This window comes from Camelus bactrianus, chromosome 5 (genome assembly GCF_048773025.1).
Source record: "Camelus bactrianus isolate YW-2024 breed Bactrian camel chromosome 5, ASM4877302v1, whole genome shotgun sequence".
NCBI lineage: Eukaryota > Metazoa > Chordata > Mammalia > Artiodactyla > Camelidae > Camelus > Camelus bactrianus.
Window position 1 is genome coordinate 77,631,721 of NC_133543.1, and position 27,391 is coordinate 77,659,111.

Below are 27,391 nucleotides of genomic sequence, written 5' to 3' on the forward strand. Positions count from 1 at the left end.
TGGGTACTCACTTTTTTTCTGGAGACTAAGATTTAGACATGGTTCCAGTCCTCAAGGAGACAGCAACTGATGGGCAGAGAGATCAATTGCAGTGTATGATGGTATGGGAATGTTCACAGAGAAGGGAGTGATGGGCTATCTCTCCCTAGGGAAGCTTCAGTGGGGCGATGACATTGGAGTTGTGTTTTGAAGGATGAACAGGAGTTTTCCAGCTGTAGAAGCATATGCAAAGAGTGTACGAAAGGGCACTTTGTGGAATAGTGAGCTATTCACTTGGGCGGGGCCTTGAGTAGTCCATATTCATGGCGGTGGTTAGAAAAAGTGGCAGATAGGGCTAGAAATGGAAGAGAAAGCCAGTGCATGAAAGGCTTGGTATAAGAAGCTAATGGCTTTATCCTGTGGGAATGAGAAGCCAGCAGAGACTTTTAAACTAACCCACCATCTATAACCTAGAATTTCATGAAGTGATACTTCTTCCCAGCCTCTCTCTTGGCCTGAATCAACCAAAGGGATGATGCATGCAGTCATGTAAAGCAGGACCCACTTATACATCTCTTAAGACATTAGAAATTATGAATCAGAAACATGAGCACAGGGCTTTTCCCTTAATATTAAATTCAGAATGGAAAATGTCATTAACTTATCCTGCAGACGCTGAAGGGCTCAAAGTAAATATTTAAAATGTTCTCCCTCTCATTTCCACAAAGCCAAGAATATCAGAGGTGTGATGATGATGCTTGTGGCTCTAAGACAGAATTTCAAGGATTCTGACGAAATGTCTGCTGGCCCCAATCTGTCTGAATGCTGAAAAGAACTTTGTGTTTCTCCAAGCAAGGGAAAGGAAAACACAAAATGATAATAATATAACCCCTTATGCTTTTCAGAGCCCTTTTGTGTATATTATTTCATTTAAGCCTCCTGATAGTTGCATGCCATGAGGACAAGCCCATTTCTGAGATGAAGAAATGGAGATCTGAAGGTTTCATACTTTCCTGGGGTCTAAGAAGTTACACTCAAAGCTACAACTGGATTTCTAGACGCATAGGCCATTGCCTTCCCTGAACCCAGGACACAGTTCTGCCTACCTGTCTCCTTCCATATGCCAGGATGGCTTCTTTGAGGTCCTGAAGTGTGTGGAGTTCAAGATCCAGCCTCTTCCTGTGGCCTTTGGGGCGGTAGGGGCCTTTTCTTCTCTCTTCAGGGGTCCATGCTGATATGGCTAAACCTTCTGAGTAGAGGATCAGGGCACCCTTTCTAGTGCTGAATGTTTTAGGAAGAATGAGACTCCACATGTGCTGGTCAGCATTGTCCTCATCCTGCAGTTTGCTGGCCAGGATATAATCTTCTGGGGACTTCCAGTTCAAGTAATCCTGCAATGGCAAGGAAGCACCTTGATTGGTCCATGTTGGACAAGGCCCTTTTATAGCAAATACTGCTTGTGCAGATATCTGACTTGCTTTTAGTGACTGGGTTTCTCTGAATTGCTCACATGATGTCACAGAACACAGTCACTCTTCTTAGCAACTGATTTTCTTCTCCACGTCTCAGAGTTAGGGGAACCCAGGGCACGGTTCTTTTTTACCCCATGTAACTTTCAGGAGAGCCATTCATGCCTGGAGGCTTAAACAGGGTAGAGTGTAGCTTCCAGATCAGTTAAAATTTCCTGGTATGCAAGGGAGTTATCAAGGGCAGCAGGTAGCTTTGAAATTAGACCTGGACTAGCTGAGAGTTTAAATAGGAGAAAACCATTCCAACCCATCACTTTGGCTGTATGCAGGGAGAATGTCTATACATTCCAGATGCCATGTAACATTACCTAATTTGGCTGTTTAGGAGCCTATAAAGTAGTTACATACCTTGTAAGTAAGTAAATGCCATTGGCCACAGAGGTCCTTTGAAAGTTTGTATGTCTTTTAATACAAGATAGGTCAAATATCATGACAGACTACCATAACAATGGAAATCTCTATGTGATCCAAAAATTTTCAAATTACCCCCAGTAAATTTCTTGTTCCTGGCAGGATTCAATGAAATAAAATTCCAGTACAGCAAGGGAATTTTGCCACCCTTTAAAATCCTCTAAAATGAGATTTTTTTTTGCCTATATTAAATGTGAGTCTTGTGGGTTGAATTCCAGAAAGTTCAAGGAAGCCATTGAGCTGGCACGAACATACTCAGCATTTCAACCACAGAGCATGATGTCTAAAAAACCAAACAGCCATTAGCTTGCCTAGAACTCAGGTGAAAATTCTGGTCTTGAACCAAACCATCCAAATTCTAGACAATCTGGAATCTCCTCCAGTCTAAAGCAAATGAGGTGTTAAGTCAGCGTGTGAGGGGGAGGAAGAGGGTGCCAGTGGCAATCTCAGTGTGTCAGGCAAACGACCTTATTTTCTTGAGTTTCACCCAGGAGGAGGGAAGATCTCTCCCAGTGACCCCCACCACCTCACCACAATACAAACCAAAACACAGCAAATGAAAAAACAGCGCGTTCCTCCCCCGCCCCCCAAATAGGCCTTTATTCAGTTATAAGACTCACCTCTGGTTCAAAATAGACTTCTAACTTCTGTTTGTTCTGGACCAACTTCCCGTGTCCCCGGCTTAGGAGAGAGAGGGTGAACATGTTTTCCCTCTGACCACCCTTCTCAAGGGCAGTTCGTCTTGGTTTTGAAGGCTGAAAACTGGTCACACCTCAAGATTTCCTGAGCTCAGCAGTGAGCCCAAGAAGACCACAAACACTGGGCCTTTTATTAAATACATTTTCCCCTCGTCCAGCAGCTTCTTAATAACAACCAGCCACACAGTTTAGACAGTGTGTGTCTTTGTCGGGAGAAAAAATAAACCTCAAACCCAGACTCTTCAAGCCCTGGATTGTCTGCTCTCTGGGCAGCCTCTTGCTCCCCTTTGCCTGCACCCTTGTTGTTCGCTGGCTCCGCTGCTCTGTTACTGTGTGCATCGGCAGATCTGGGCCACGGCACCATCCTTCTCATTGTGAGCGGAGGTTGTTTCCTGGTTGCTATGGCAGCACAGGGAAGTGAAGTCTCCGAAGCCCGCCTAGGCAAGGCAGAGATGGCTGAGGGCAGGGTTCACACCCTGAGGGGAGGGAGGGTCAAATGGACATGGAAGGCACCAGGCTCCAATTTCAAGTTCTGATTGCTGGGTTGAGGGGGCACGTTGGGATATTTTTTCTGTTCTAGTACTCATCTGCTTTCAGAGTATTTTCCCCCCTTCTCCTGATATGTGAGCCTTTCACTGTCAACTAACCATTAACAGACTCAGAGGAGTTGTCTAGGTTACCTAAGGCGCCCTGTTACGTTTTTCCTTGGCTGAGCTCCAGCATCTCCTCTACTGGACATGAGACCTCTTTCAGGTGGTTGCTGCTTTGCATGAGTGAGTGTAGGACACTGGAAATCTCCAGATTCCTTTGCATACCTGGCTCTCACTAGGGGACCTCCCATCTCCAGAGGGAGGAGGTACTTGGAAGATGTGAATGGGGGGCATTTAGTTGTCACAGTGACTGTCCACTATCCTGCATATTGAAGAATGAATGGTCTCACTCTGAATGCCAATAGGACTCACTTTGAGAAACATTACGGTGGCCTGGGCTGCTTGGTTCTTCTTGATACTGACACTGTGAGGAGGACAGGACTGGGGGAAGAGGGTCAGGGGACAAAAAGACCCTTTTGCTGGTGATCTAGGACCTTGCTTTGGTCTGAGAAAGTGACCTGTCCTGTCATCTGTTATTGGAGCCTCCAGGGCAGTCCTGTGGGAGCGCCCCCTGCTGCCCTGAGTGAAGAAGTACAGCCAGTCACAGGCCCTCTTACCTTTTGGTCTCCCTCTGTGGTGGCAACTTCCCCAAGAGGCAGGCTCAAGGCTTATGGGGAAGAAATAGAGGTCATGCTGTATTATTATTTTGGGTTTATCATGGGGAATCAAGGCATTGAATGTAGAGGCTCAAAACTGAATTTAGTCAAAACCACAATGGATACCACTTCAACACCCATTAGAAATGACTATTAAAAAAAAAAACCCAACAAATAAACAAAAAGCTCAGGAAGCAGTAAGTATTAGTGAAGCCATTGAGAAATTGGGACCCTTGTGCATTGTTAGTGGGAATGTCAAATGGTGCAGCAGCTGTGGAAAATATTCTATCAGTTCCTCAAAAAATTAAACATAGAATTGCCATATGATCCAGCAATTCTACTTCTGGGTATATGACTCAAAAGATGTGAAAGCAGGGACTCAAACAGATATTTGGGCACCCATGTTTATACTGACATTATTCACAATAGCCAAAATGTGGAAACCATTCAAGTGTCTACAGACAATGAATGGATAAACAAAATGTGACATATAGATGCAATGGAATACTATTCAGCCTTGAAAAGAAAGAAATTCAGATACATGCTACAATATGGATGAACCTTGAAGACTTTATGCTAAATGAAGTAAACCAGTCACAAAGGGACAAATATTGTATGACTCCAATTATATGAGGTACTTAGAATAGTAGAATTCATAAAGACAGAAAGTAGAATGTTTCCCAGGGGATGTGGGAGAAGGGAATGGAAAGTTAGTGTTTTATGGATACAGAGTTTCAGTTTTGGAAGATGAAAGAGTTCTGCAGATGGGTGCTTGTGATAATTGTACAACAATGTGAATGTACTTAATACCAATGAATGGTACATTTAAAAATTATTAAAATGATACTTTTACATTATGCATATTTTACCACAATTAAAATCTAAAAGAAAAATGTTTGGCCAAGAAAACACAAAACTGAATTTAGCACTTTATAATCTGAAAGCGGACTGGTCAGCCTTATTGTAGAGTGAACTCCTCACAGTGGATAAGACAAAATCCTACAAAATGAGGGTTCCAAAGAGTTTCCAGAGGTCTTAAGCCATAGCTGCTCTCTCCCATCCCTTTCTCTGTCCCATCAAAGTACCAAAAGGACCCTTCACCAGAACTTCACTGAGAGAATACTGTATGTGAAACATGGTCCGTGCCCTAGAGAAGCTCCCAGCAGGATGAGAAGATGGGCATCTGTGGGCCAGTATCTGAAAGATGATGTGGCTGCGGTGATGTAGAGGTGGAAGTGAGTAGGTGCCCTAAGAAAAGAAGCAGGGACGGTGGGGGTGATGCATGGTGGTGGGCCATGTAGAGGGCTGTGAAGATGAGGGATCCTGGAGGTGGGCTTTAATGGACAGTAGTGGATGGTGAGCAGGGAAGATGAGTAGGCCTATTGCAGGAGGGATGCACAGGAAAGTTTGAGATCTCCGGGGAAGGGACAACTTCTTTGGTGTAGCCACAGCCTCAGGTCCTGTGGACAGAGAGGAAGCTGGAGAGACTGGCTAGCTGGCCAAGGCCATGAAGACCACATGTACCCTGCGAGGGGACTTTGGACTTTATTCTTCAGGTAGAATTTTTAAAGCAGGAGGGTGGTGCAATTCTATTTGGATTTTAGAAAGTATAAAAGATGGATAGATTGAGAGATGTTTGCTTATCTCATAAACTTCTGGGTGAACATTTAGGACCTTGGATTTGAATGAATTGGTCAAATAGGCCAGAAATAGTCACTTGCTAAATGGACTTTGAGTGAGACCTAGAGGGGTAAACTTCATACCAGCTGCAATAAAGTATAAATATTGCCATTTTGAAAATGCCGTGGCTCTGGGAAGAGAGCATAAGAGGAAAGTGATGGAGTAACTGGGACCAGAGTTGTCAGCCAAGGAATAACTCCAAGTTTCTGCAGTGGAAAATCTTCCTTGGAGCTCACCTGACTTGGAAAAGTTAACTCACCCATAGACAGTGAAGCAGGTCCCCAGGAAGTGATCTTTCTGAGTCTAGACTGAGGGAGCATCTCACCTGGGAAAATACCAGGTGCCCATCTGGCCCTCCCGACGCTGTCGTAAGGCTGCCAGGCCCCTCTGGGGTTGTAGTATTGGGGCAGCCAGACCTCAGCCCAAAGCGGGCCTCTCCTAAACTGTCGTGTTTACATCCATGCTGTTTAATACCGACAATGAACAGATGTACAGATCAATTAACAGACACTTAAAAGCATTTACTCAGTCCACACAGCAGTTTATGGAAAGTGCATTTAGAAAGCAGTTGAGGTTATTGCTATTCTAAAGTGCTGGGGGATCCCAGATGAAAGGCCCTTGTAACTGGAAAGTATTTATAACTCAAGAAGAAACCCTCCACACCCACGTTATGTAACACCAACACCATCTCCTGGCATGCCGGACCTGTCAGCCCATGCAGCATGTCTGTTTAAGTTACACTGTAAATTCTATAGAGTGGAGACCTTATTTTTATGGCTTGTAAAGCATCACGAATAACCATGGCACTCTGTAAATAAATAGAAACCACATGAAACAATGAAAAGAGATGTTAGTCAATGGCTGTGTCCTCAGCACATCCAGGAATTTGTCTCTTGCTCCAAAGTGCTCTGGGGTAAATGGATGCCACTTTGGGGAAGCAGCCTATGGGGTGGTGCCAGGGTCCTCACCCCGCCCCCACCCCTGCTTTAAAGGGCAGTGTGAGAGTGTTGTCTAGGAATTGTAGTCACCAGCACGGGCAGCCTGTAAGAGGAGTCATGGATGTTGCCCTTGTTACCCCAAGAGGAAGGACCAGGGCACAGAGAGATTAAATGATTTGCACAAAGTCACAGAGCAAGTCAGAGGTGAAATAAGACCTTGCCCAAATTTGGTCCTAATGCTAGCCTGTTGTTCATCCCACTTCTGCAACAGAGTAGTAGCAGCTATTGATAAGAAGCTCCATTACATCATGGCTAATATCCACCAGCCAGGAAGCTGCTGACTGAGGCCATCACAGCACCCTCTTCAGCCATGAAGCTGGAGACTGGACACTGGCTCTGTGTCTGGCGGCTGTGAAAGCCTCCAAAAACTCATATCTCCCCAACCTTGTTTCTCCTCACTTTACCTTCCAAATCTAGTTGCAGGGGGGCCTAGGAAATCACAATTTTTGCTTTCTAATCTCCTGCATGGGAGGGAAGGTAGAATGAAGTTTGATAGAGCCATCTGCAGTTATCTGCCGTAAGCACCAAAGACAAGTTGTATGAGCAAGTCCAAACAAAGGACTTAAAAAAATATGGGCTGTATATATGACAGGCAGCATGGCCTTGCATTATTAAGGCTCTTTCATTTGCTTGTGTTTTATAACCCCAACTGGCCTGTCTTTGGAAGGTAGGGACCATATCTTATCATGCTTAGTACTTCCCATAGCACCCCATACATGTAGTAACAGCTGAATAAATGCTTGTTGCTTGCTTTTTAACTTGCACAGAGAGAAGTGTAATGATCTTTGAGCCAGTATGAGTGATACTTAAAAGAAGCATGTCTGTTTAAGTTACACTGTAAATTCTATAGGGTGGAGTCAAAGCCTGTTTTAGTCGTAGTAGTTGCCTGTTGTACGAAGCTTAGAGTTGTAGGTTAAAGACACTGACCAATGAAAATTTGGTCTTCAGAGGCTGACAGGGCACCAAGAGAATCCGTGCGGAAGATACAGAACACTCAACTGGTTGGAAGAAGCACACACTTGTTGAGGATAAGTTATTTGGATTGTTCAGAGGCTAGGGTTAATTTCTCATGTGGCCCAGGTCAGGTTCAAAAGAAGAAAATGCAGAAAGCAATAAAGAATACTCTAGAATCACAGCAAGGAAGAAAATGTCAGTGATGACTCCCTACTCCCTTCCTCTCCTTATGTGTAAATTATGACCACATGGCCCTCCTAGCTGAGGAGCGAGGGGGCTGGAAATCTATTTACTTTAGATCTTTCTGAAGAGTGCTTTGGGAGTCTAAAATATTTAGTTATGCTTTTGCTCAGGGTTTCATTTTATTAGTAGGAGTGCTCATGGTAATTTCAAGCTTTTGAATTTATGGTGGGGAGATAGTAAGATTGGAGAAGAAATAAAAATCACACATTCTTGGTTCTTTCATGACATGGGGAAAATCAAACACTGTTTTGTCTAGTGGCTCGGTCACTAGGGGCAAACGTAACAAACCTTCATAGGAACCAACTTGCAAAGGGTGACAAGAGCAGTGGTGATTTTAATTCTAAGTGGAGAATCTCAGAGCAGATGGCATTTATCAAAAGTACACAGATTCTGGTAGTTTAGAACCACTGGATATTAGAGTGAGGAGGTAAAATGCTTTTATTATGTTGCTAGTATGGTGGTGAGTAAATTTTTTCTTTTGATTTTCATTAAATGTTGTTACAGTGATGTTTATTTAATTAACAAATAAGATGACTTATGAAAGGCAATGAGTCTAGTGCCTGGCATAAAGTGCATGCTCAATAAATAGAAAATACTCTGTAGGGGAAGATAGAGCTCAGTGGTAGAGTGTGTGCTTAGCATGTATGAGGTCCTGGGTTCAATGCCCAGTACCTCCATTAAAAAAAAACAAAACCCTAATTACCTCCCTCCCAAAAAAACAAACAAAAGTAATAAAGTAAAAAAATTTAAAAAGAAAATGTTTTTCAAGAAATAATTCCATCGCATGAGTGAGAGTACACATGAATTCTCTCCCCTGTATTAGCACACAGTAATGGAGTTTTGTCCTACAAAATGATGCTCTGAAAGCCATTTTCTCACACTAGGGAATCTCTTGTGTAATAGACAGTAAGTTGCTGGGCTGTACAGCTAGACACCTCTCTGTTACCTGGTTTCCAGCTCACTCTTTAAACTCTATGATGAGACTAGTTTTTACACTTTCTAACTGCTATAGAATAAAAATTGTGAGTTGTTTGCTAACCATTTTAGAGAAATATTAATTTGATGTACAAAACGTGTATATTTTCAGGGACATATGTATTGCACAATCCAAGGTACACAAGTTCTCTCCCCACTGTTTGCCTGCACTGGTGAGGTTTTGAGGTACGCATTGATGAGCTCAGCTCCAGGAGGGTAGCAGCCAGGGAGCAGGAGCTGACAGTCTGAGGAAGAGGAAAGGGCATTAAGGAGCCTGGGTTCTGGGAGAACCTCCCTTCAAAGGCCACGTATTGCTAGAGTTCACCTTGTAAGCCCAGGAGCCGCTAGTCCACAGGTAACCTCACTGCCTGTTATTCAACCATTATAGTTTCCTTTGGGAAGGCATTCAGCTCTTCCTGAGAAGAGAGTAAAGATGCAAGTCCCTCTGCAGAGACTGGACTAACTATGCTCCACAGGAATGGGACCCAGAGTGGAGGCTTGGGTTTGGGATTGGTGGGGGAAAAGTGAGAAGGAGGAAGAAGTGGGGCAAGATGGAGGATCTTGGGAGGTAGGTCTGGAAGCCCATCCACAGTGGCTTTGCCTGTTTTCCCATTTTCCCAGAGAGCAAGCCTGTGCCCACGTTCCTACAGGCAACAATCTTAAAATGGGGCAGAGGTTACTCTGCCTGGCCCCAGGAAGCTCTATAAGTATACATTTAGGGAAAAGGGGAGGCATTTCCTTCTTACCTTGCAGAGCAGACCCACCTGGGGCAGCGGAGTCCCTTCTCTAGAGGCCAAACACCAGAGACAACTCTACTACAAGTTGAGAGGAATTAATAGTGTTATAATTATAGAAAGCCCTGTGAAGAGTCCACACAAAAACTACTAGAACTGATAAATGAATTCAGCAAGGGAGCAGGACACAAGAGTAACATACAGAAATGTGTTGCATTTCTTTACACTAACAATGAAGTATCAGAAAGTGAAAAAAAAAATCTCTTTTAAAATTGCATCCAAAAAATACTTAGGAATAAACCTGACCAAGGAGATGAAAGACTTATTATATGCTGAGAACTATAAAGCATTGATAAAGGAAACTGAAGATGATTCAAAGAAATGGAAAGATATCCCATGCTCTTGCATTGGAAGAATTAATATTGTTAAAATGGCCATATTACCCAAAGCAATCTACAGATGTAATGCGATCCCTATCAAATTACTTAGGACATTATTCACTGAACTAGAACAAATAATCCTAAAATTTATGTGGAACCATAAAAGACTTAGAATTGCAAAAGCAATCCTGAGGAAAAAGAACAAAACTGGAAGCATAGCCCTCCTAGACTTAGACAATACTACAAAGCCACAGTAGTCAAAACAGCACGGTATTGGCACAAAAAGACATATGGATCAATGGATTAGAATAGAGAGCCCACAAATGAACCCACATACCTATGGCCAATTAATCTTTGACAAAGGAGGCAAGAATATACAATGGAGAAAAGACAGCCTCTTCAGCAAATGGTGTTTGGAAAGTTGGACAGCTGCATGTAAATCAATGAATTCAGAACACTCCCTCACATCATACACAAAAATAAACTCAAAATGGCTTAAAGACTTAAATATAAGACATAACACCATAAAATTCCTAGAAGAGAACATAGGCAAAACATTCTCTGACATGTCATACCCGTGTTTTCTTAGGCTAGTCTCCTGAGTCAATAAAAATAAAAGCAAAAATAAACAAATGGGACTTAATCAAACTTGCAAGTTTTGCACAGCAAAGGAAACCATAAACAAAATGAAAAGACAACCTACAGACTGGGAGAAAATATTTGCAAATGATGTGACCAACAAGGGCTTAATTTCTAGAATATCAAATAGCTCCTATAACTCAATAACAAAAAAACAAACATCCCAATCAAAAAATGGGCAGAAGATCTAAATAGACATTTCTCCAAGGAAGACATACAGCTGGTCAATAGGCACATGAAAAAATGTTCAATATTTCTAATTATCAGAGAAAGGCAAATCAAAACTACAATGAGGTATCACCTCACCCCAGTCAGAATGGCCATCGTTAAAAAGTCCACAAACAATAAATGCTGGAGAGGATGTGTGGAACCCTCCTACACTGCTGGTGGGAATGTAGTTTGGTGCAGCCACTATGGAAAACAGTATAGAGTTGCCGTATGATCCAGCAATCCCACTCCTGGGCATATATCCAAAGAAAACTTTAATTCAAAAAGATACATGCACCCCAATGTTCACAGCAGCACTATTTACAGTAGCCAAGACAAGGCAGCAACCTAAATGTCCATTAACAGTTGAATGGATAAAGAAGATGTGGTATATATATACCACAATGTGTATATATATATACACACACACATATATACATATATTTATACAATGGAATACTACTCAGCCATAGAAAGAATGAAATAATGCCATTTGCAGCAACATGGGTGGACCTAGAGATTATTGTACTAAGTGCAGTCAGACAAAGTCAAATATTGTATAGTATCACTTATATGTGGAATCTAAAAAAAATGGCACAATTGAACTTATTTACAAAACAGAAGCAAGACTCAGAGACATAGAAAACAAACTTACGGTTACCAAAGGGGAAAGCGGGTAGGGAAGGGATAAATTAAGTGTTTAGGATTAGCAGATACAAACTGCTATATGTAAAATAGACAACATCCTGCTGTATAGCACAAGGAACTACATTCCATATCCTATAATAAATCATCATAATAGAAAAGAAAAAAATGGTGTTACAACAAGTGTGATCAGATATGAGCAGTGCCCTTTGCAGAACCTTGTGTTCCTAGCCAGCCCTCATTCATGCCCCCCTCTGATGCCAACCCACTCTAAGGTAGGTGTCGGGGCAGTAATTAGTCAAGCAGGGGAACCTCTTTGAAATGGTACATTCCAATGGAAGATGCTGATAGCAGGGGTAGCTGTTCAGATTTTACCATGATTCTTCTCTTGATTCACTGTCTAGACATGGTTAGGTGCACAAGGGGTTAAGAGGCCTTGTAGGACTCGGCTGCCAAGTACACTTAATGCTCAGTCCAGCACTCCTGGCTTGTATTCTTACGCTGCTGGAGTGGCCTGTTCATGGCATCTGGTTCCCTGGCAACAGCTTTCATTGGCTCAATCAAAGCCCTTTCTTCTTAAGAAAGCTCCTACTGAGACGCCCACCACCACCACTAATCACCATCTTAACTCAGGGTTTAGGTTGCAGCTGGTATGAAAAATAGCATTTGTGGTTGTGAGAAGATAAAGCAACGGGACTGGGTTGAATACACCTGCCTTGCATGATCCTTGCACTGGTTTTCTACAGGGCTAGTTGGAAATTACCTGCTTTTCCACTGGGACAGAGAGAAAGGCTGGGCCAGAAAGTTTCCCAGAGCTGGCTTTCTTTGTTCGGCAGAAATCCATGAGCCTCTGTGATTCATGACTAGCTGTTTCCTGGGCTGATCTGTGATATAACTGCAGGCTCTGTGCTCTGACAAGGGGCGTTGCTGAGCCGAGGGAGTTCAGACAACGAAATCCATATTGTCGAAGGCTTGTCCCCAGTCAGCCACAAGCTAGGGAAAGAAGTCTGCCTCCAAAAGAACCCGGGGAGTCTGGCGGCTGCTCCACCTGCCCCAAGAAGTCTCAGCAGCTCCAGATTTGCTAAGACTAGCAGGAAAAAGTAGCTCTTCGTGCAGCGTTTGGGGGGAAAAAGTTGATGAGATTTTTCTAACTAAAATTTGGGCATTTTAGAGGAAATTCTTTAGCCTGACTGATAATCTCTTTGAGTTTTCTTGTTTTGTCTAGGGAATGAATAAAATGAAAGCAATAAAATAGAGATGAGGAAGAAGGCAAGCTGTTTTCACGTTTGGTTCGCCCATATCAATCCACTTAATTCATTTTATCTTTTTTAAAATCAAATTTCATCCCATGTACTTATTATACTGGCTGAAATCTAAACACATAGCATCCTTCAGGAATAAAGTGTTCAAAATTCACAGTGATATTTATAAAAGATGTTGACTTTTGGCCTGGCCATCCATCCTAATATTTGTGCTGCCCTAACCTTCTGGTTCCTCAAGAGAAAACAGTCATCCTGGTCATGGTGCCAAGATGTAATGGGACAGTTGACAATTCAGAGACAGTTAGGGTTTGTGGCTGCTCTGCTTGGCAAGCGAAGGTCCTCTCCTGCAGCTGTGTGTGTGTATGAATGGCCCTCTGTGTCTGATACCAGCCTGTCTGCAGTTTAGCAGGGTAAGGGCTCTGGGTGGTGCTACCTCACAAGTTGTTAAAATATGTTATTGGGGGCACTTAACAAAAACAACATACATTTGAAAGTTATTTGGGGACTAGGCTGGTTCCATCTCTTATTAGATGTGTAATAGAAAAATTCTTAACCTCTCTGAGCCTCAGTTTCCTCATCTGGAAGGTGGGGATGCTAGCATCTATCATGTGGGGCTGTGGCAAGGACTAGGAGAAATAATGGGCCTGGGCTCCACCCCCTAACAGATTCTGATTAAAGTGTTCTGAAGTAGGGCCCTGACACTGATCATTTTTAGGAGCTCCCCAGGTGATTCTAATGTTCTGCTGGTGTTGAGAACCACAGATGCAGCAGATAGAAGGCACTCTATGGTTCTTTAATTTTTAGGCTGAGGAATTCCTTGAATATCAGGGATTCTTGGGGATGGAGATGAAGAGGAGGTAATAATAGAAAAAAAATTCCTTAACTCTTCAGATCTAGGAGTTTCAACAGATTGGAGTGGAGGTGTAGCCTGGTACAGGGTAGTGTCCTCTGTCTTTGAGCCCTTTCCAGATAGGTCTTAATCAAATAGTTTTCACATTCAAAAAAAGGAAAAAATTTATCAAGCATCTGTATGACTGTTTGATAAGAGAGAGTATAATAGGGATAAATAGATAAATATATAGTCCCTGGACTCAGGAAGCTCACAGCCTAGCAATGGAAAAGAAGTGAGCCTGTATGTTACTGGGCTTGGCATGATTAAATAGCAAGACCCTGAGCTGCTTTCCCCTGGGGGAAGCTTGATGATGTGACACAGAAAGTTTTAAGACACTCTGAAGTGGGGGACACATTTTCAGCTTGGATTCTGAGCAGGAAGTGATTCTTACCCTTCCTAACAAAGGATAGCACACTCTGATTAAAGACCAAGAGAATAAAGACACAGAACCCTTGGTGAGAGTGTTCAACTTTATGAAATACCACATCGCCAACTTTTTGTTAGTTAGCAAGCACTGCAGGACATACGGAAGAAAATCTTTTCAATATGTCAGTTGAAAGATGATTGGTACTTAAAGGCTGTGTAAGAGTAAATATGTAAACAGATACACCTTTTTGTGGTTACTAACAAGGTGGGGTGGCCCAAAGCAACGTGGGGCATGAGGTCTAGAGATTCCAGAACCTGCAAGAAGATCTCAAGCTGATCCCCGAATGATTCTTTTGGTCACACTGTTGTAAGTTTTCACTAATTCTTTAGAGTGGAGAAAGAGGAGCCTGGGGTTAAACCCCTTGTATATTCTTTGGAGTTAATTCCATAAAAGAACACAGCACAGGGATGACATGTAGGTTTCCTGTTATGAACCAAATAGAATCAGTTGGTAGTGGCTGCCTAAAACACTTGATTGAGAATAGTTTTGCTAATCCTCACTGAGCAAAAAAGAGTTCGATAGCTGATTAGTTATGTCTTCCATAGGCAAGGGAGGAAGAGTGAATTGTGATGCATATACTGAGCTTTGCCAGTTCAGTGTTGTAAACTGTACAGATTCTCATTACAGGGTGTGGATTTAATTATTCTTAACAAATCCTTTTGGCATTAACCTAAAGTCAAAAATTAAAGAACTGTTTCACTGATTAGTATATTAAACCTAGTTCCTCAATTCCAAGATGACATATATTTTAAGATAAATTGCTGATTTACTAACAGGTTTTAAAGGGAAAAAAAAACCACTACCAAAATATGAACACTAAAATTAGCACTTATCCAGACATTTACTCAACATTTGAGAATAATCCTGTTTCAGATTCAGCTTGAGTCATTTTTGACCATTGGCAGCTGTGGGACTTCTCTGCTTTTTATCACCTGGCCTAGTGATCCCGACCTCCTGAACGAATGTAGGCTAGGCAGTCTAATTGTTCGTCATATGCAGACTACCAGGGCTTCATTTATATTTCCTGTTTGTTTAAGCTCATAGTTTTGTCCTACCCTTAATTAAATTATTTCTTTCTGGAAGGTAAACAGCTTGTCTTGAAAGTCATCCAGAGGGTTCTGAAAGATATTTAGTACCTGCGGGTGACTTTGCAATGAATGAGTCGATCATTCCAACCTCCTTTAATTTTAAAATTCTATTTCTCCTGAGATAGCTGTCAGTTTTTATTGTATGTAACTACAGTGCCCATTGTGTAGACTGGCAATCCCCTTCCTGTGTCCTCTGAAGTGCTTGGCTGTTGTTTTGCTAGAAAACATGAAAGTGTAGTCATGCCTTCAGCAATAAATATTTGCTTCACTTATTGTAAATACACCTTGCCAAGCTCTCCCATGGGCAGACAATGACAACTCTGTCTCAACTCACTTTGCTGCCAGCAGGTGGCAAATTTCTTCTGACGTGTTCTAAGTGGCATCCCAATTTCAGAAATGTTACGATGTGAGCAAATAAGAGTCTGAGAATAAGGGAAATAAAGCAGGTATCCAGACGAGGTAAACTGAGTATTCAGGTCAAGATTCCAGTGCCCAGAGTAAGCAAATAAGGTAAATAAGATAAGCAGCCTCCTCCCCCACCCCAGCCCCCTTACAGAATCATGTATCTGGGTGTGCTGCATATAACACACACAATAGAAAATAGAAAGTCTTACAAGAAAGGAATATAAGATAGAAAGTATTAAGTTGTGTAAAAGGAGTGGAGAAAGGGCTATGGGAATGCAGAGGCATAGAGCATGTCTGCTTGTATAAATCAGGGCAAAGGAGCAGGTGGTATTGGACGTTGAAGAGATAGGTCCTGGATGGGGTCATGTGGAGAGAAGGGGCAGATTGTGGTGGCCGTGAAAAAGCACCTCTCAGATCTCCAATTGCGAGGAGCGTAACTGACTGAGGGCCCCAGTTGTGCACTCTGAAGTCCATCACCACATGTGTGCAGAGGCCAAGCTTCCCCCAGACTGCTCCCAGCCGAGGACTGAGTATGACTGAGGTACCACAGCAGGAGGCTTGTTCTCGGGAGACGCTGCAGTTGTGGGACTCCTTGTGGGTGACTTTGGCTCAAGGACTCCCTGGCAGCCTTGCTTCTTTAGAACTGCACAGAGTCTAAGATGCATCCATCCAAACTTTCTTCTCCCCTCTTCACAGGATCAGATTTGTCCCTGGTAATTCTCCTGGCTCCCTACCCATTTTCCTTCACAGGTGTTTTCGTAATAAATCTCTTGCACATCTAATCCTGTCTTGGTGTCTGCTTCTTGGGGACTCAGACAGATACTCAGTCTTTGTGGAGGTGCCAGGTAGGTGTCCTCAGTGCACCCCAAATCTACTGGTTCATTTGCTTTGTTATTTCCCACTCCTTGTCCAATTACCACTTTATTTTGGAAGTTGGCATTATTGGATATCTTCCAGGGTAAGAGATATTTTAAGCAGTAGAAGAGCATATGGGAAAGTCTTGCTGAGAAAAGGAAGCAGACCTAAAAGATGATTAGAAAGGCATCCTAAGTTTTTTCTTATGATAATTATTTCCTTAAATAGAGTTTGTTTTTTTTAAAGAAAATTTTGTTTTATTAGTCAAGATTCTTTCAGTTACAAATGACAGAAACCCAGTGAAAGCTGGAGTAAGCAAAAAGGGTTAACTATGGTGATGATGATGATGACGCTGAGTCCTTGTATCTCAGGAACAAGCAGAATCTGAGTCCTGAATGGCCTTAGGATGCTACTGCTGCCTCTCATTTCTGAGGCCTGTGAGATGGCCGCTATCGGCTTCTGGACTTTACATCCTACAACCCTGTGATCCAAAGAGAGACTGATTTTCCCCTCTCAACTCCAGTTCGAATTCCCAGGGGAAAGCTCACCTTGGTCCAGCTTGGGTTAGATGCCTACGTACCACGGTCATCTGTGTTCAGGAAGCCTGGCTCAGGGAAGGGGCTGTGACTGGTCCATGTTATAACAGCGTGGTGGGGTTCATGGTCACTACGTGCATGTTGGATGTTCTCAGAAGAAGGAAGGAGGGTTGCTGAGAAGACAAAATCATATTTATATTGCACAGGATATGTTTGCAGTATATGTTTCTGCACTGCTGCTCAGCCACACATAAATACCCAGACGTCTCTCTTCTGTAGAGAGCTTGACAACGTCTCAGGAGGAGACCGAGCAGGGAATGAACCCATGTCAGGGCACACAGCTCTTGGACTTGATCTGGGCAGATTTTCAGAGCTTCAGGGAGTGGCTTCAGCTCTGTTAGGGACTGCAACCTCAAAGTTACTAGAAACTGTCTCCCACCCACCCTAAATCATTAGATTTGCTGAGCCGATTTCCAAGAGCCTCTTATTTCACTGACCAGAAGGAATCTGTGTAAGATAGGTGAAAGAGCCCTAATTTTGGAGTCAGGAGTCCTGAGTTCTTCTCTTGGTTATGCTTTTAACTAGCTATGTGCCTCTTAATCTCTCTGCACAGAAATTTCTTCAGTTGGGGATTTAGACAAGTGAAGATGGCTCCCAACTCAAAGATCCTGTGAGTCAATACATTGTCAATCTGTTAGGAATCTGTTGGGCGTTTCTTTTGCTTAGCACCACCTTCTCACTTGAAACTAACTTCCTCCCTCCCTTTCTTCTTTCCCTCCTAACACATCTATTAAACAACTGGTATGTACTAGGCACTATGATTTGGACATAAAAAATAAAACCCAGTCCCAGCTCTCAGAGAACTCAGAGTCTACTGGGATAGCAGACTCATAAATAGATAATTAAAATACCACATGATAATGCTTGGTCATGAACGAGGATATTTCTACAAGTAAGTTCTTCTTGCACTTATCACGAGTTTTTCTTTTCTGTAATTACATATTGGCATTTCTGCAGGAAATGGCATCTGCCAGTTCTTCTTGAATGAATATATTGAATACAGTGCTTTGGCTTTTGTAGCCATTCTGTCAAGAATAATAAAACAGTTTTTGGAGCTAGCACATTTGTTCATTTAACAAATATTTTTTGACATCTAACATGTGCCAGGCTCTGTGCTAGAAACCCAGATGGAGTGACAAACAATAAGTACACAAAGAAGCAAAACAAAACAAAATGTATATAATTACAAGTTGTTGTAATAAGTTCCAAAAAGGAATTGAACAGGGAATGTAGAGGGAGAATGGTGGGGTGGGGAAGGTACCTAGTTAGATAGTGGAGTCAGTGAAATCCTCTCAAAGGGGACATTTCAGCTGATACCTTGGAGAGGAAGGGGCCTGCTGGGCTAAGGGGAGGCAGTGGGTAGAAAAGCATCCCCACACTGAGCACCTTGAGGTAAGAGGAGCTTGGTCTAACCAAGTGGGCTTGGTTGGGTCTAACCAACTGAAAGGAGGCTAGCGTGGCCAGGGGAATTGGGGAGCAGTCGGCAAGGGAGAGGGTAGTAAAGGATGAGGGTGGAGGAGGTAGAGGCCAGATCAATTGCGGCCTTGGGAGCCAACGTTAAGGGGTTTGGAATGAGAAGCCATTGAGGGTTTTGAAGCAGCAGAGTGACTTGCAATTTGTGCTTTAAAAGATGGTTCTGTCTCTTGGGAGTGTTCCGTCTTCTGCTTGATGGAAGTGGGGCCCTCTTGTACACTCACACAGGAGTGTGTTTTTGAGAATTGTTTTGCAGGTGCTAAGAGAGACAGAGGAGGGAAGAGAAGATGCTCTTGCCCTGTCCTGGCTCAGCCTTGTCCAGCACATCCTTTAGCTTTGAGTGAACCATGTGGGCCAGATAAAGAAATGGGGGTAGCTGTCTTTTCTGCTTTGGCTGATGGCTCTCTATTTCATGGAAAGGTAAAAACAAAATAGAAAAAAGGAGGAAACTGGATATAAGTGCATGGTGATCTCCAGAAAGGGTGAGAGGAAATAAAGAATGATTGAGAGAGGAAAATACCATTTGACCCCTTGTGCTGTCCCCAGTTGTCTTCACCCAGTTGTCTTGGCCCATCAGTGGGGAGTGGAGGAGAGTGCAACCAGGCACCCCGGACAGCACTGTGGATTTTGAAGTCAGACAGGTTTACACTGAAATAATGGCTAAACGTTGCCATAAGATCCAGGACCAAGTACTCAACCTCTTTTGACCTCATTTTCTGTATCTGTAAAATTGGACTAATACGGTCAGCCCTGCAAGGTTGTAGTAGGGATGAACTGAGGCGGAATGTGCCCCAGGTGTGCTGGGTAAATGGCAGCTGTTGTGATTGTGTTTAGAGCTGGTCACCTCTTAGGGCTTCAGGATCAAACCAGGCTTTGAAATCCCCACTTCCTCTTCCAGGCCTCTGGCTCCCTACCTTCCTTCGTGCCTTAAACTCCCTGTAAAGAAAATGTCACTTTACTAGAGCTTAGAGCAGTGAGGGACTTCAAAACATGCCTCTGCTTTATAATGGTTTATGGATTATTTTTATTTTGCACCTTATTAAATTCCTATGGAATGTACTCACTTTTAGCAGGCACCTGGTGACACTGCTTTTGGGAATTTGGGAGCACTGAGAGGAGAGAGATCTGTGCTCTCCTCCCCCACTCCATTGCAGCTCCACTGGGCTGACTTAATGTCAGAATGTTCATGCTGTCTCCAAATCCTCACTGTTGGCTCCCGAAGTTACACACAGCCTTTGGCACTCATAGTACTTTTTAGTGCTTTGGACATGAGGAAGCTAAGATTTCGGAAATGCCCTCCGTTATCTTGATGGCCCTCTCAGTGCTGGGCTCCTTGTCCAGCCCCTGGCATATACTTGCGGTGACTGCCGCCAGGTAAGGCTGCCTTTGAAAACCAGTGTTTTGCTGGGAAGAAGTCAAGCTCCAGTGGCAGACTTGGGTTGCAATGGAAAGTAGATTCCAAAGCCGCCCCTGGAATGTGAACTTTTCCTGGAAACTTTCCACGCTGCCTCTTAGAGAACAGCAGGCATCAACGTATTCACACCAGGAGTCAATTAAAGAAACCGAATTACTGCCGTTCCAATAAACAATGATCTCTCTTCCTTTTCAAATAAACTTGTTAGGATGGCCTGAAAGCCAGGTCTAATTACACAATCAGATAGCACAAATCTGATTAGAAACTTTTCGTCTACTTTAATTAATTTTCCCCTGCAATCAGAGCTATTTTTAGTAAATGTTAAATATGTATTTACACAGCTTTAATGTTCCTCTTTTCTAAAACCTTCTCGGGTTCCCTTTCATTGATCCTTTTTCCTTTTTGATGAGGCATGAATGTTCCTAGGACACTATTCAGAAAGGAAGAGTTAGGAGAACACCATACCCTCATAATTTAGCCTGAGATATAAATACATGTGTCCTGGGTACAAAACATATGTCATGAGTGGGAGTGGGGGTCATTTAAGGTGGTTCTGAGTGAAATGTTTGATCCACTGGAGGGAAAGAAGAGGAAGTAAGTAAGTAAGGATATTGGCAGTAGATCATAACTATGCCTTTTAAACTTGTCTGAAATAGGACCTTCCAAGGGCAATCATTCTTAGCAATCATCCATCCCCTGCTCCTCCAGCTCACTTCCCCTTCCCATACACACATCAGAGACAATTTCCTTTTCCCAAGGTGCATGTTGGTCTATCCAAATTTGCCAGACCTGCCATCCCAGTGAATTACTGATCTGATAGGAGTAGAATGTATGTCATTCACCTTTGCTTAGCACAGTGCTTGATGCATAATAGGAAGGAGGGAAAGATGGAGGGAGGGAGGGAAAAGGAAGGAAGGAAAGGAAAAGATGCTCATACTCCACATTGTTAGGGTTCAGTAATCTCTTTGAAAGGTCATCCTTCTGGTTGAAGCACATGATTGGTGAAATTTGGTAAAATGTATTTTGACCAAATGCAGAGCACTGGCTCATGTTGTATGTCAGGTACCCTTAGTATGTGGCATGAGGACTGGGTAATTGTGGGTGAATCCTTTTTCCTTTGTAGTGAGATTTCTTAAGGATCTGAGTTAAGATTCTGTGTCATCTTCATGTTGATGAAAATTACTGCTGTCATTTCAGGTTTCTCTTAGTTCACTATGTCCTTGTCAATTCTGATGATGAAAAAAGCTCCCTTGGGATTTTTTTTTTTAAAACAAATTCCCGTAGAATTCAAGCGATTGCTTTTTTTGAATATAAAAAATTGTTAGTTTGAAACATTTGAGTTTAACTGCAATTTACTAATTGTAGAAATTACTCTTTTTTTTGGTTACATTTAATAAGTTCTAAGACAAATGTCCCTGAAACCAATGGTCATCATGTTTCTCTCCTTTTTTTCAAATTGTTCAAGAACAGCAGAAATAAAGAGGGAATTTCTGTGTAATCATTCCTCATAGGTAATAAAAAATCACAACCACCAAACATGAAATAACATTTATTTTCCTGTTGATATATTTATATAATTTGCATTGAAGTTAACACACACAGGAAAGGAAGAATTCCGTAGAGATTATTGCTTTAATATTTATGCACAAAGAGATTTGGGGCTCACTGTTAGTAAAGGATGGAGCTTTTAATCAAATGTAGTCAAATGAGCTGTTTGCACTGCTCAAGGGGAGGTGGTAGGGTCCACTTATCAGAGTCCCCAACACCAGTCGCAGGGGACCTCCCACACTCTCTTCCTTAGAGAAAGAACCCAATTTGGCCAAACAGTAGATAAGAAAAAGGACTCACCACTGGCTGGGTCGATGCTGGCAAGGCTGAAGTTTGATAATGTCTAATAATATCTCATGTTTACATAGGAACCTTTCCCTGGGGCAAAGTGCTTTATCAGCATTATCTCATTAACCTGTCCTCTGACCCCAAAAGCATCCACATGTTACTGGGGCTGGGTGTGAATAGAAGAGAGAAAGAACAAAAGAACTAAATGGCAAAGCTGGATTTAAATTTCAGGTCTTTACATTTCCAGGCTGGGTTGCTCTCCTGTATCCATCCTCACTCTTTGATGCACCATTGAAGCCCATTCCAAATGGTGGGGGTCTCGTGATTTGGCCTTTAAAAAAGAAGAAATAACTCTGTTGCCTTTCTCTGTTTTCAGAGTGCCCAAGAATTGGTGAAAAATCTTAAATATTCTACCTGTATCTTCTAATTCAGGAGTTCTGAGTCTTGGTTCAATGGATTTTGGGAGATAGGAGGAAATTGTCTGCATTCTTAGACATATGTGACCGTATATGCATTTTTCTGGGGACTGAGCCCGTAGTGTCTGTCAGATTTTCAAAAGGATCTATGATTCCTTGAAAAGAACATCAAGGTTCTTAGTTTTGTTCATTAGATGTAGTGAAGTATTTTAGCCAGTCTATAGCAAAACTAGTACTTAGAGTTCCAACTGTACATTTAGCTCTAATCTAGTTAGAGGATCATGGGGCATGAGAAATAGATTTTGGCTGATAAACTATAAATCATATTTCTAAAGGTGCTATACTTTATTTGGCTCCAGATAATTTTCCACATGTGACTCATTCATTCATTCTTTTATTTGTCCAACAGACATTCACTGAGTGTATTAATTTCCTACGGCTGCCGTAACAAATTATCACAAACTAGGGGTCTTAAAACAACAGAAATTTATTCTCTCACATTTCAGGAGTTTAGAAGTCTGAAATATGTCAACAGGACCATGGTCTCTCTGAAGCATCCAGGGAAGGAAACTTCCTTGCCTCTTCTTGCTCCTGGTGGTACCCAGCAATCCTTGGTATTCCTTGCCTCATAGACACATCACTCCAATCACTCCTTTTGTCATCATATGACATTCTCCCTGTGTGCCTCTCTTCCTCTTCTTAGAAGGACAACAGTCATATGGGGTTAATTGCCCACCCTACTCCGGTATGACCTCTTCTTAACTTAATTAACTATATCTGCAATGACCCTATTTCCAAGTAAGGTCACATTCTAACGTTCTGGAAAGGACATGAATTTTGAGGGGGGAGATCTCTATCTACTGGACATTACACTGGGCACCAGAAATTAATGTAAGACAAAGCATTGTGTAGGCACTAATAATACTTAATAACCTTGTTTGACTTTTTTTTTTAAGTCCAGTTGTGTCCTTTCTTCTTGGAATTCCTTTAGTTGTCCCAGAGTGATATAGGAGTGTCCCAGGGTGATGATGGAGGTATTTAGTTCTCTACTCTGATTTTCTTCTGGATCTACATTCCTGTCCATTTTTGCAGGGAGCAAGAGAGCTGGGCATCCAATAAGGGGCTTGATTAGCTTTCAGTGGTTGAAATAGCTACAAATTCTCCCTTTCATCAAAAAATGAATTCCTAATAAATGAGCAATAAGGATTTGATGTATAGCACAGGTAATTATATTCAATATCTTATAATAACCTATAATGGAATATAATCTGAAAAAATATACCTGAATCATTTTGCTGTACACCTGAAACTAACACAATATTGTAAATTGATTATACTTCAATTAAAAAAAAAGAAATTCATGTGATTCATGAGTACATAGGGCAACTGTAAACAGATGGACATTACTGGAGTACTCTCTGCAGAGCAGGAATGGTGGGAGGTGAGGCTTGAGCACAAGGCAGAGAGCATGGAAGGCCTTGTATACTGTGCTTAGAGTTTTAAACAGGGAAGAGACATAGTTATAGTTGCACTTGCCATGATTGCCTTTGGTGCAAAGTAGGGATGAATTGGAGGAGGAACGAAAATGAAGGCAGGGAGCCCAGTTAGGGGGACATCACAGTGATCTAAGCAAGAGATGGTGGTCGTGGGGAAACTGGAATCCAAGTTGGTTGGCTGATTATAGGGCTTTGGAGGACAGAGCCAAGGATAAATTGCAGTTGCTGGTGGAGTGAAATATGTAACACCAGCTGTTGGATCTTAAACCATTGACCTCGTCCTGGCAGGCCAAGATGCCTCTTAAACACCAAGACCCTGCAGGACTGCAGGGGAAGACAGTTCCTGACAACCCCAGAGCGGGTATGATTTCCCTTGTAACCACCCCCTCTCCCCTGAGGCAAGTCCCACAGAGGAGCTACAATATCCAGTTCTGTGAAGGAGAGAGGCCTGCTTGGCTTTATTCTTCTAACAGTGCACTCTTACCCAGGATGCCTCTGGTAGAGAAAAGGGACATCTCAGGCTGAGGGGGTGGCAAAGCCTAGGTTGGCTGTGAGACATTCTTTTGTCCCTTGACCATCTTAGCACCATGCAGTCGACAACTTAGCTGAAGTTATTTCCCCAAACTAGAATTATAGCAATGACTTTTTTTTTAATGCTTGGAGGGAGCCATTAACTCAGTTTTCCAAACAACTCCCAAGCTCCTTAGAGAATCTGTCATTATCTCCCAAATCCCTCAGCTTCATGGGGAGTTTGGAGACAGGACTGAGAATGAACACTTGGGGAGCACCTGCATTTGTCATGTGGACTTGGATGTTGACTTTCTGGAGTCACTTTGCCGAAGGGGGACTCTTATTGGGCTCCCCTGAAGCCCCTTTTATGTAAGAACATGAGACGAACTAAATCCAAATCCATTTTGGCTTCACCAGTCATCAGCTCCCCCACTGGTGGCCATGATCCTCCTGTGATACCCTGCCATGTAGGGTGAAGTCATTAAACACAGATCATGGAAAAACAGGGTCTGATTCCCTGCTAACAAGTAACACATGACTTGGAATAAATATAATTCACAATCCCAAGAAAAACTCATCACAGTTTTAGTGATATTTCAGAGAAACAGAGTCGATTCTCTGGATACTGACGATTCAGTAGTCAGGGTATAAAAAAAAAAGCAGGAAGAGGGCTGCAGTACAGTATAAGAATCAAGGGGTGTTAAGTAGCTTAACCTTTTGGTGACTCAGCTTTCCTTAGCTTTAAATTGAGATAATAGTATCTATCTCAGAGAGTTGTTGAGGGAATCAAATGAGATAAGACATGCTTAGTATACTCTATATATGCTCCTGGTACATCAAAACCCTCAATTAATGTTACCACTCATTATAGCTCTGGGATGCAGGGAATGAGAGTAATGATGGAAAGTCAACTAATAGTTGTCAAAGGAATGATTGAATTGAGGTGTCAGTGGCTCAGATGCAGGGCTGTGCTCAGAATTTTTTCTTGCTATCTTGTTCTCGCTCTCTCTCTCTCTCCTTCCTGGGTTTTCACTTTGATCTTTTTTTTTTTTTTTTTTAAACTCATCCCATCTTTGTGTTTCCTTTTTCTTGCTTCAGAGTGACAGGTAAGAAAGATCTCTAGGTTAAAAGAAGTGTCCCTGAGGAAAATGAGGCTAACTCCATTCTGTTTTTTCTTGAAGGCTGATCCTATGCAGAAGGCTAACCTTGGGTTAAGTTCTTTCATTTTTTAAATCAAATAGTCAGGATTAAGAGACACTGTAATGTTTACCCTACACAGGCAGTTACCTGTCTTGGAGGTGGAACTTGTTGAGTATTTCTATTCATAAGCAGAGTCCAAACCTGGTTTTCTGACTACAGAAAATTGTGTTTTATGATTTAAAAATAAGAAAAGGCAATTTAGGTAGATTCTGATTGGACAGCAGAGATCACATTTAGATTTTTTCAGTCGCCACTTCAGCTACTCAGGCAGATTGGAGCAATGCTGAGAGACGAGCACAGAGCAGTTATAAATGCATAATAGTGGTGGTGTGCACTGAAAGAGGACTTAGTTATCTGGAGTAAACATTTTGTACAACCTGTAGACCAAAAACCACTTGGTGAATGGAGGAATTGTACGTTGCCTTCCTCTCATCAGAGATGAACTAACTGAATTTCCTTGCTGTTTCACTTAACTCTTACAGTGAAATAGATTCCCACCTTAAATGAAATATGAATCCCCGTTTGTACAGGGAGTTCCCTTAAGTGAGCCCTGAATGGAGAACTTGAAAACTTAATGTCTAGCTTTCCTTTTTGTCAGCCACTTGTGCTGGCAGAAAAATAAAACGTCTTTGTGACTTGAGAGGATGATTTGGTTTGAACATTTGTTCTCATTTTCTGGGGCTCTTCTGACTTTATGAAGCCTTGTGGCTTTTTAAAGAAGGCTGCAAGGAGTGCTGGCAAATGCGTGCTGTGCTGGAAGTATTGGTGGCAAATTAATATGACATTGACTTGTCCCTAAAGAAAGTATACTATTTAGTAGTTTAATTCCTTGGAAATGCTAAGTGTCCATGGTGATGAAAATGGCAACAAATCATCCTTCGAGTGGATTCTTTTCTGATAAAAATTAAATAGTCTTCTAGGCTGGTATGTGTCTTTGTGCAGGGGTGTCAAATGACATCCATTTGACATCCATGTCAACTCTTGTGGAATGAGACCCAGACGTTAACAATGAGAAATGCAGCTATAACATTTCATTGTTTCATATATATAGTATTTAAAGTATAGTATATATAGTATTTCAGTGTTAATCATGAAGGGTCGAGCAAGAGAGAGACAAAGGGGGGGAGTGAATATGTGTAAGATATAGTGTTTGATAACAGATTAACTTAAAAAGATCTTATCTTAACATTTAGATTTTTCCCTCCAGTCTGCCTCCTGTTAGAGCATCAAAGTTCAGTTTGAACTCTCTCTCACACACTTTTTATTTAAAATAGTCTGCATATACACAGACACCCCCCATCACCACCACCACCGCCACCCATCTTTCATATCTGTTATGAGTGACTTGATTTTCTGTGAGACTGTGTGACTCCTAAGCAACCTAGGCTCACCTAGACCCATAAACTAAAGAATGGGCTCCAGATCCCCATCATATCTAAGTAACAGGCTTTAATTAGCAAATTAACAGGTAGTTGTACTGGGCAAAACCTTCTGAGTTTCTTATTTACCACTTTCTGCTATAAAGTCGCCTGTGGCTGGACCCTTCCTCCAATTGGAAATCTGGTTATCTTGCTGGCAAATGTCGTAAGCCTTTAGCAATGTGGCAGGGGGAGGTGCCGCGGGCTCAGGGTTCCACCCTGACGTTCAGCATCGGGAGAGAGGCACTTCTTTCCCACTTCTTCCTCTGCAAATGTGCTGGGTTTGTTGTTTCTGTTGTTGCAACTCAATTAGTTAATTTTTTTTTTGTAACTAAGGAACAACAACAACAAAGACTGTTGCCTCATAATTCACACTTTCTGGAGCCAAGGGTGGGAGGGAAGAGGAATTTAACTACATTCTCTGAAATTGTTTTTACTCTCCACCCCCAACTCCCAAAATCATTTCTTTTTTGTCAAAGAGCACTCCAGGGAGAAATAGACCTAAAATATTCCTCATTCTACATCCTTAAGGCCCAGATAAATTCTCTGTGCCTCAGTTGCCCCTTCTGTAAATGGGCGACAATAAAAGGGTATTTAGAGTAGGATGCTTGCACAAGCTCTCTCTTGAGCTCATGTCCAACTCTAATGCTCAGTATAATTCCAGAATTCCATATTGAGAGCCTATAAAATGAGAATAAGAATAATTTTCAACTCATAATGTATGGATTAAATGAGTTAATGTAGGTGCTTAACACAGAATCTGCACACAGTAAGCTATCATGTTA

General features: G+C 42.2%; 1 protein-coding gene and 1 long non-coding RNA gene across 4 annotated transcripts in view; one reads left to right on the forward strand and one right to left on the reverse strand.

Annotated features, from left to right (window-relative positions):
- Nucleotides 1-2,972, reverse strand: part of KIAA2012 (KIAA2012 ortholog) — a 109,648-nt gene extending 106,676 nt beyond the window's left edge. For all 3 annotated transcript variants that reach the window (XM_074364163.1, XM_074364164.1, XM_045507969.2), the window contains exons 1-2: nucleotides 2,540-2,972; nucleotides 1,086-1,370 (exon numbers count right to left, since the gene is read on the reverse strand). In XM_074364163.1, the coding sequence (XP_074220264.1) occupies nucleotides 1,086-1,370; nucleotides 2,540-2,623 (369 nt within the window). In that variant the 5' untranslated portion in view covers nucleotides 2,624-2,972. The remainder of the gene's footprint in view (nucleotides 1-1,085; nucleotides 1,371-2,539) is intronic.
- LOC141577739 (uncharacterized) overlaps nucleotides 1-27,391 on the forward strand; it is a 133,361-nt gene that overhangs the window by 50,573 nt on the left and 55,397 nt on the right. The gene's annotated exons all lie outside the window — the stretch shown is intronic.